The sequence below is a fragment of the Tamandua tetradactyla genome, chromosome 20, assembly GCF_023851605.1.
Source record: "Tamandua tetradactyla isolate mTamTet1 chromosome 20, mTamTet1.pri, whole genome shotgun sequence".
NCBI lineage: Eukaryota > Metazoa > Chordata > Mammalia > Pilosa > Myrmecophagidae > Tamandua > Tamandua tetradactyla.
In genome coordinates, this window is record NC_135346.1 from 49690942 (window position 1) to 49701108 (window position 10167).

Genomic DNA, 10167 nt, shown 5'->3' on the forward strand with positions numbered 1-10167 from the left:
CAGCAGGGAAAAGAGTGTACAGGGAAGGAACGTTATGCACAAAGCCAGCAGTGGGGAAGGGCTAGTTGTATCTCTTGCACACCTGCCTTCTGACACCCCAGAACCAGGAGCTGGTCCTTTGTCTAAGGAACCCCCATACCCCCTCTCCCCAGCCAAGTTCTAGTAAGAACTAGACAGAGAGCAGGGGAGAGAAAGCAAATCAGAAGAGAGTATACAGGGAAGGGAGAGAGTGCTTCTTGATAGCTACTGGCTGGAGGCTACTGTTAGCAACTAGAGGCTCCTTTCAGGTCCTTGCCCTCTCTACAGAATGGTAGTTTGCAGTATCTTAGTAAAAGGGTAAAAAAATAATAATTTATTTTTTAAATTATTGTTGGGCATTGATGGGAAAAGAATTAATGGTTGTATTAATCAGGGTCTTTTACATACAGATAACTGAAGAACCTAACTCAAATATAGCTTAAAGTGAAAGGGTGTATTGGCTCATTTAATGGAAGAGACCTGGATGTTTTACTAGTTTCAGGAGTGAATTGATCCAGGAGTTCAGACAATGTCATCAGGCCTTAGTCTCCTTCCTGTGTCACTCCTCCCACCATATAGCTTAATTCTTAAACAGAATCATCCCATATAATGATAAAGATGACCATCATCAGCTCCAGGTTTATATTTTGCTGGCTTAGCAACTTCTGGGAGCAAACTCTGGGTGTCTTTTTTTCCAGATAGTTCAACAAAATTGCCAGAGTTGAATACTGTAGGGTATTCTGGGCTTGGATGACATGCTCACCCCTGAAACAATCAGTAAATTTTGACTGGCCAGTCTTAGGCCACATTTTCTTCCCTGAAACCCGTACAAACCACCTGGATGGAGAGTGGAGGAGTGTGTCCCCAAGGGAAAATGAGAGTGCTGGTATTAAACAAATGGGCAATGGATGCTGGGCAAGCAAAATCTACAGGTGTCCATTAGGAACAAGAGTAGAAGTCTTGACTTCTACCCTTGGCTCTGAGACTAGGAAGCTAGCACAGTGTCTGGGTCAGGGGTGGGGTCAAGAGCCAACTGCCTGGGTTGGAACCTCTGCTTTAGACTTTTTTAGCTGTGTGACAATCTCTGTGAGCCTCATCTGTGCAAGGAGGATGATAACGGGACCTTATCAGGTTTTTGTGAAAATGAAATGAGGTTAGGGAAGTAAAGCATTAGCACCATGCCTGGGACATAACTGCTCAATAAATATGAGCTTGTATAAGTGAGACTATTAAAGACAGGTTTACAGGAGAGTGGAATCCCACAGATAAATGAAGCAGGGTATCTGCAGTCTCAAAGGAAGGGGTTGTGTGGGTTCATTCGGCTGGTGCCCTCTATTAACAGGCCAAAACCATTCCCCCCCTCACAGCCTTCATCAGTGAAATCCCTCCGAGCTGAGCGCCTCATCCGCACCTCACTGGACCTTGAGTTAGACCTGCAGGCAACGAGGACCTGGCACAGCCAGCTGACTCAGGAGATCTTGGTACTGAAGGAGCTCAAGGAGCAGCTGGAAAAAGCCAAGAGCCACGGGGAAAAGGAGCTGCCACAGTGGGTGCGCGAAGATGAGCGCTTCCGCCTACTGCTGAAGATGCTGGAGAGGCGGGTGAGTGGCTGCCCCAGAAAGGCAGGGGAGCTGGGCGCATTCTGCTGTTGAAGGACGGTCACTACCACAGGTATTAGAGCTGAGAGTTTTTAACTGGCCCTACCATTCTGTGGGCCACTGAGTGTTGCAAGGACCCCTAATTCCCAGGCAGCAAAGGGATTCAGGAATCCCTTCTGTAAGTAAACCTTAAAAACTCTTAACCTCACTGCAAGGACCCTTTTGCTGTGATTGTGTGTTTATGTCTGCAAGCCCTTATTATTCCTACTTATTCATTTATTCATTCATACAGTCCTTTATCAAACATATTAGGTGCCTAATCTATGCAAGGGCAAATACTCTAACAGAGTAAGGCTAGGACACCTGCCCACACTAGTGCCTGGGCACTGCCCTTGCAGTCCCACAGAGCAGGCATTTCCAGAGGGGAGAAAGCCAATCATGCCCAGGTAGGTGAGCTGACAGACAACTAGGAGGATAAATCTGCTCACACCCCTGGCCTGGCATCCCCAAATTTCCACCCATGTCAGGAATGACAGACCATTGCTAGTTCCCTCTGCACACAGTCAGACATTACACAGAGCACTTTACACAGGATGAGGGCTGTCAGCTGGTTTTTGACCTGAAATCCCAGCTCTCCACGCAGGCAGTGATGTCTTAGGGCAGGAAGGTGGTGCTGGATACCATAAGCTTGGGTTAATATGAGAGCATCAAGTTGATTCTGGCAATTTCAAAGTTCTAGAAAGATGTATTTATCAATGTATTATACCCTATATACTTATAAACAGGATTACCATAAGAATATTAAAGGGGAAATAGAAAATTGGAAATCTTTAAGGAAGAGAAGGAAAAAAGTATATCCCAGACCTAAATTAACCTACTTATAGTTGTACATCACATTTATCTTTGAGCTGCCTGGTAGCCAAGGCAAAAAGAAATGAGAAATCAAGTGCACAGGTGTCCTAATGAACTAGGAAAATATGCCCTTTCAAATAGGAAAAAGTAGTACATTCAGGACTGCTTAATAATGACCTTCTACTAAAGAACCATTTAAATGATGGTAGCATGGACCCAAATTCTGTCTTCATGTAGTATTTTCAAGTAAATGACATTTAGATATTTTGGGGCTCTTTGTAGTTTGTTCTTGGAAGTACTTACATAGATTTCTATCAGGAATGGGTGTAATGTTGTGCCTAAGGCTCTTAAGCCTGACTTTGCATGGCTTGGAATTGGGTTTCTACCACTTCTTAGTTGATGGATATTGGAGAAGTTTCTTAACATGACTGAACCTCAATTTCCCCATCTGTAAATTACAGGCTTTTTTTTTTTTTTTTTGCATGGGCAGGCACCAGGAAACGAACCCGGGTCTTGAACCCAGGTCTGTGGCATGGCAGGTGAGAACTATGACTGCTGAGCCACTGTGGCCTGCCCAATATGGGCAATTTTAAAATCTAACTTCCTAAAGTGGCTCTGAGGATTTTAGATATGGTCATTTTACCAAACAGCCCTCATCCTATATCCTAAAGATCCACGCAGGCATTCTATTCCTAGACCCTGAAAATCTGGCCTTTCAGTTTCCCTTATCATTCTGAGTAAAACCTATCCCACAGTAGGGCAGGAAGAGTGAAAGTGCCAGTTATGTAACCCTCAGGTCTTTTGACCACGATAAACTTTTCCTTTGCGACAGAAAACTCTCCCCCTGAGGGTTGTCTGCTTTCTCACGGCCCTGCCTGCTTTGCCCTACAGATTGACCGAGCAGAGCACAAGGGTGAGCTGCAGGCAGACAAGATGATGAGGGCGGCTGCCAAGGATGTGCAGAGGCTGCGGGGCCAGAGCTGTAAGGAGCCCCCAGAAGTGCAGTCTTTCAGGTAAGGTAAATGCGCACCAGCCAGCCCCCCTCTCCCTTTCCCTCCCAGTCTTAGTCCTCTTCTCACTGTCCCATCCCTTGCTTCCGCCTCTAGCAGAACGCCAGCTCTTCCTGTAACAGATGTTTATCCTCTGCCGAGCTGTCCCTGGCGATCTATGCGCTCTGCAGTGCGCTTCCCTCGCCTGTCTTTATCAGTCCCCACACACTCCAGCTAATTTGTTGGATCCTCTTGTTTAATGAATGAGCCACCTGCTCCGGCCTTTCCTCTTACCGTTTCCATCACCGGTAATTGTGGAGGACTGGCTGGGTGATAAATGAGCCTGTGGGTGAGGAGGCTCTTTGCCTCCCTGGCTCTGCCTGCTGCCTCCCAGGAGCTCAAGGAGGCCCGTTTTTGCTACTGAACCGGTGTATCCCGGGAGGGCCGCAAACACCATTTGGCCCGGGCCTCATTCACAGAGGGCTTTGCATTTAGACTTCTAATATTCTCTCAGATAAGATTACATGTGTTTGTGTATGGGCTTAGAAGAAATAGTAACTAAATGATTTGTGGAATATAAACTTTAAAAATATACTATAATTTGAATACCCGTATTTAAACATTTCTTAACGTTTCAACAAATTAGGAATCTAAAACACTGGAAGTGGCCTGAGGGTCCTTTTAAACCCTGAGAGGCCTTTGATTTGAACTGAAGGTGGCTGGCCATGCAAATGGATCCTCTGGTCCAGAGGTTCTCAACCAGGGATGATTCTGCCCCCCAGGGGATGTCTGACAATGTCTGGTGACATTTTTGTTGTCATGACTAGAGGAGGGGATGCCAAAAGCATTCACTGGATAGAGGCCAGGAATGCTGCTAAATACCCTACAATGTCCAAGACAGTCCCCACCACAAAGAATTATCTGGCCCCAAATGTCCATAGAGTGAAGTTGGAAAACCTGCTCTAAGCGGATGGTGTCTTTTATAGGGAGAAGATGGCATTTTTTACCCGGCCTCGGATGAATATCCCAACCCTCTCTGCAGACGACGTCTAATCGCCATTAAAGTATTTTCTTTGTTCCACTGACCACGCTGTGAACACATGACTGTGGCTAAAGTTATTTATGTGATGTTATATGAAGGTACCGAGTCATGAGTCCTCTAACACTTGTTGGTTTGAAGATGAATGGATTTTTTTTTTTTAGTTCAGGTTCTATTATTATTATTAAAAAACAAAAAACATAAAAACCAGCATTCAAATGACAAGATTGTATAGTTTGTATATTTAGGAATGTATTTTTGGGGAAACAAAATTTAAATGAACTTAAGCAGTGTTAAGATGCTGCTCTTCTTAAAATTGTTTAGATTTTTTTTTTGTACAGCTCTACCTTTTAGAGGTTTTACTGCAATAAGTATATTTGTGGGACGCTAATCCTAAAAGGACGTCCTGCAGATGTCACAGCACAGCTGACCTTTCCTAGTTAACATATTTTGTACCATATTAGAAAAAAAAAATGTCCAGGAACCATTTGGGGGACTCTGAGGTGCATCCGCGAGTCTTCCTGAGCTGTGATGTGTTTGTATTTGGTCGCCTGATTGACATAGGCAGTGGAGAGTGGGCCGAGCACCTCATGCTGGTGACAGGCCTGCCCAGCCAGTCTCAGATGCCCAGTGAAGCCACTGATGTGAGGGGAGGGCTGCGGAGAACTCCATTCAGTTTTATCTTCTTCAATAAAGTGGCCTTTCTAAAAGAACGTTCTCTCTTTTTCTCTCCTGCCCCTCACCTGTTTTTTACCCCTGGTTTTTGTCTCCCCCCTTTCTAATCATTTTCCTCCCACCTATCCCCACTCCTTGTAAGGTTTTTTCTTTTGCCCACTCTGCTCACTTCAAATGACTGCTCTGCTGGGGCTGTCACAGACCATCAGTAGTCAGCCTTTAACAAACAAATAGCAACAATGACAACAACAAAATCTCTTCCTCCTTTCTTTCTCTGTCCTGTGCAGTTTTTACCAGAGTCTGCAGCACAACCAGCCATGTCAGTACCCTAGTAGCAACCTGGGGCAGCTTGCTAAAATGCAGATTCCTGGAACCCACCTCTCTGGATAAGCCCAGAAACCTACATTTGAACCATGTTCCCACTGTAAGTCTTATGTACAGTGCAGTTTAAGGAACCTGCTTCTCTAATGTGAATGAAGCCCAGGCAGAGAGGCTGCAGAGAAGTAAGGCCCTGCCTCCTGTTAGTAACTCATCCAGGAAGCACTGGTGCACATGGCCCTCTCCAGGTGATTGTGGGGTGGGGAGTTAATTGAGGGAGTGAGCTTGGCTGCTCAGATTTTTCCCATCCCACACTTCATTCCTTACATGGCTCTTTCTACTCAGGTAGAAGGAACCCACAAAGGCCTAGGAGCCACTGCTCTTCCCCGCATGGTTTCCAGGGCTTTCAATGGCCAGGAACCATCTAGTCCAGTTTCCCATCACTAACCCCAGAGCTTCCTCTTCCTTTATGGCTTCACTTCTCTGAACATACCAGTCTCCAATGTATTCTCTCTCCTTCCTTGAAATTCTACCCCATCCTTGGAATTGCACCCCACACCTGAAGGGTTTGCTTTGTGATTTCTTCACAGAAGTAACAGTGTTGTCCCAACCCAGCTGTACCAGGTACTAGAACTCACAGATTGCGCCTTTTGCTGCTCCTGTGGTCCCTTCATGCTTATCACAGCTTAGTGCTTGGTAGAGGCTGATGTCCCTGTTGATCCTGCAGTCTTCCCTGCCCTTGTGGTAAGGACACTGGCACAGCAATGAGGCAGGTGGACAGGCATAGTGGCCCATCCCATTGTCTGCCATGATTAGACCCAGGATGGGCATGTGACCCCAGCTGGGTCAATCATGGGCCTTCCCTTGTTATGGGGAAGGTTTGAACTCACTGGTAAATGGAATCTTCAAAGATCCTTTTAAGATGAGAGCAAACTGAATCAGGGTAGGCCTTAATTCAATATAACTGGAGTCTTTATAAGCAAAGGGAATTTGGACACAGAAGGAGAAGCCACAGGAAGAGACAGGAGACAGGCAGAGACACCATGTGATGGAGGCCAAGACTGAGCTATGGATTGCCAGCAAACCAACACCAGAGTGCCTGAGCAAACATGCCCTGCCAATACCTTGGTTTTGGACTTTTAACCTCCAAAGCTGTGAGACAATAAATTCCTGCTGTCCGAACAGCAATATTTATTACAGCAGCTCAGGCGAAATAAGGCACCTAGCATTTTCCACCTGGGAATGACACACTAGATTTTTCTCTTCCCAAAACTATCTGTTGCCATGGTTCCAGCCTTGCAGGGCCAAAAGGCCTTTGAAAGTGAGGCCAACTTGCAGAAAGCAGATGCAAGAGGTGGGGAAACAGAAGGGTCTGAATTCATTGACACCAGAGATCAGAAGCATCCTTGCCCCACTTGTAGTCCTGACAAGAACAGCGCTCAATAAAAACTTGAAGGTACAGGGATGAATTTCTATCTCTCAGTCACACTGTATCATGTTCTGCTCACTCTAAAAGGCTCAGTCAGCCCTCTTGCATCCCTACAGCATCCACCTCTAGGAAAACAGTTCACAACACCCTCCTTTTTTATGGGAAAAGCTAAGTGGAGCAAATTCTCCTACTGAGAGAAGTGTGCCTCAGTGCTTCACCAGCTAATGGAGGATGTGTATGGAAAACAAGACAACGTGTATGGGGTCCCCTTTAAGCACTGGCATTGTGTTCTCAATAAATGGTTCACTCGTGAGCCACCAATATTTTCTTGTTGTTTGCAAGAAATTTAAGACTAAATAAAGAAATTTCCACTCATAATTGTGCATGTGTCTTCTCTACATTCTTCGAGAAAAAAAAGCCCAGAAATGTGAAATGACCCACTCAAGGCTACCCCCATAGTAAGTGACTGGAACTAGGATGCAAATCTCATCTTCTGATTCCACAATCTCTCTCCTCTTTCAATTCCAGTTTCTGTTTCAGGGTGTCACCAGGTCACTTGAAGCCTAACTGCAGGGACCCTGAAACTTTGGTTTTGAAGAATAAAGTCATGAAATCCTGTGGGTTTCATCTGAGAAAATACACTCAGCAAACTTTGCTGTGTCTGATTACCTCATTCATGAAGCCAAGTTTGCCTTTTTGACTACAGTGTACATACAAACAAAATTTGTGCTTTCACCCTCCCAGAAAGATTAACAACTAAGATTTTTCTAGTTAACTATCACCTTGCTAATTTTCTGGCATGCTGGACTCTCTTGTCCTCATTCTCTTTATACTTTTTTCCTCAGAGCCTTTATACTTCTGATCCCGTCTGACTGACACACCCTTCCTCCAGGGCTTCATAAGGTCTTCATCCAGACAAGCTCTTTATTCCCATTCAGATTTCAGCTCAAGCCTTCTCAGAGCCCTCCACACCACAGGCCACCTTATCCAGTGCTGCCCCGCCCCACCTTCCCATACCCCTACCATTTACTAACAATAAGCCTGCCTTACTTGCCTTCAGAGCACCGTCTCTCTTTCTAATAATCTTGTTACATTCTTGTATTAGTTTGTTAATGCTGCTGGAAAGCAATACCAGAGATGGGATGGCTTTTTTTGTTTGTTTTTTGGCATGGGCAGGCTCTGGGAATCAAACCCGGGTCTCTGGCATAGCAGGTGAGAATTCTATCACTGAGCCACCACTGCACCGCCCTGAAATGGCTTTTAAAAAGGGAATTTACAAAGTTACAAGTTAAAGTTCTAAGGCCATATATATGTCCAAATTAAGGCATACCTTGGCTCAAGTAAGCTGGTCTGGGGAGGCACATGGCTGGCATCTGCTGATCCTTATTCCCAGTTTGTTGCTTCCACTTCTGATGCCAGTGGTTTCCTCTCTAAGCGCCTGTGGGCCTTCACTCAGTTCCACCAGGACACAGCTCTGGGTTCCGGGTTGCTAAGCCTTTCATGGGAGAGACACGTGGCATCTGCCGGGCTCTGCCCGTGTCCAGCAGGCATCTGCTCTCTGCTGGCGCTCCAAGCCACTTCCAAAATCCATCCATCCGTCATACCTGAAGCAACTGTCCTCCAAACCTCTGCATCTGAGCTTTCTCTAAAATGCTTCCCCCTTTAAAGGACTCTGGTAAACGAATCAAGACCCATCCTGAACTGGCAGAGTCACATCTCCATCTAATCAAAAGATGTGATACACAATGACTGGGTGTATCACATTCCCATGGGAACAATTCAGCCAAAGTTTCCCACCCTAAACTATAGATTTGGCCCCACAATTTGGCATCAGGATTAAAACTTTGCCTTTCTGGGGTACCTATTAGTTTCAAAATGGCACAATCCTCACAGTCTGTCTCTTCCCCCTAGAATGTAAGATTTTAAAACAAAATCATTGATTTTCTGTTGGAACTTATACAGTGTGGGTCCTTATTAAATATTCAAGAAATGAATGAATGAAGGTATGCTTAGTCTATTCTCCTTTGTCATTCTTAATCAGGAAGCAAGGAAGGTTCTGGGTTGGACAGGAGTACTGAAAGTTGCTCTTGTTAGGTGCTGGGGTGCAGGCCTCTCTCTGGTCAAGTTCAGTGCACCCACACACACATACATACATGCACACCATCCTCAGCATAAAGATACAGGGGGGTATGAGCAGAAGTGATTGGTACTTCTATGCTAATACACATACAAGATGTTTCAATTCTTCTGAAGAAAGAATTAGATTATTTACCCTGAAATCAGTCCTTTTTCTTTTTTGCCCTTATATTCTCATAACAATTATTTCTATTATTTTAGTACCTAATACTTGCACATTGCATAAAATCCAGTGGCTATGCCCTCCCCTCTACATGGGACATGACATCCAGGGGTGAAAGTCTTCCTGGTGGCACTGAAGATGACTCCTAGGGATGAGCCCAGCCCTGGACCCATGGGAACAACAATGCCATCCTGACCACAAGGGGCAAAAGAAGTTTAACAAATAAGGTATCAGTGGAGTCGAGAGGCTACTCTGGAGGTCACTCTTACACTTACTTCGGCTAGACATTGCTACCTAGCACAACTTGCCAAACCCCAACCAAAACCATTCCTGCCAATCCTAAAGAATACTGAGGGCATTACATAAGATTCTACAAAGGTTCCATGCATTAGGGTAACTTTCGAGAAACTTACAACCTCCAGAGGGGTCACTGGACCAGGTAAGACCTGAAATGCAGAGGGGCCAGCCTCTCCAGAACATCAACTTGTTCATCCCCCATCTCATATTATCAACATCCCGTTCCAACATGAAAAAGTTAGAATGGCCATAGCCCAAACACCCCTAAAATGTGCAAGAAAGAATTTAACAAATAAGTATGACTGCTGAATCATTACACTGATATTTCTTTTAGTCTCCAGTACATTAGAGCAGCTAGAAATAAAAACCTAAAATTGTGGAACTGTAACCCATACCAAGCTCTTAAATCTGTTCTACAACTAATTGTTGCAATATACTTTGAAATGTATTGCTTTTTTTTGGTATATATGTTATTTTTCACACACACACAAAAAAAGACAACTATAACAGAGGACAGGATTTAACAAATGAGTATGACTGCTGAATCATTATAGCAATATTTCTTTTGGTCTCTATGCCGGTTTGAATCTGTGGTGGAACCCAGAAAAACCATATACTTTAATCCTCATTCAATATTGCTGGCTGAGAGCATT

General features: G+C 44.8%; 1 protein-coding gene across 3 annotated transcripts in view; it reads left to right on the forward strand.

The window, feature by feature from the left end:
* WWC1 (WW and C2 domain containing 1) overlaps positions 1–5209 on the forward strand; it is a 164372-nt gene extending 159163 nt beyond the window's left edge. For all 3 annotated transcript variants that reach the window (XM_077137600.1, XM_077137601.1, XM_077137602.1), the window contains exons 21-23: positions 1386–1619; positions 3360–3481; positions 4444–5209. In XM_077137600.1, the coding sequence (XP_076993715.1) occupies positions 1386–1619; positions 3360–3481; positions 4444–4510 (423 nt within the window). In that variant the 3' untranslated portion in view covers positions 4511–5209. The remainder of the gene's footprint in view (positions 1–1385; positions 1620–3359; positions 3482–4443) is intronic.
* Positions 5210–10167: the final 4958 nt, after the last annotated feature.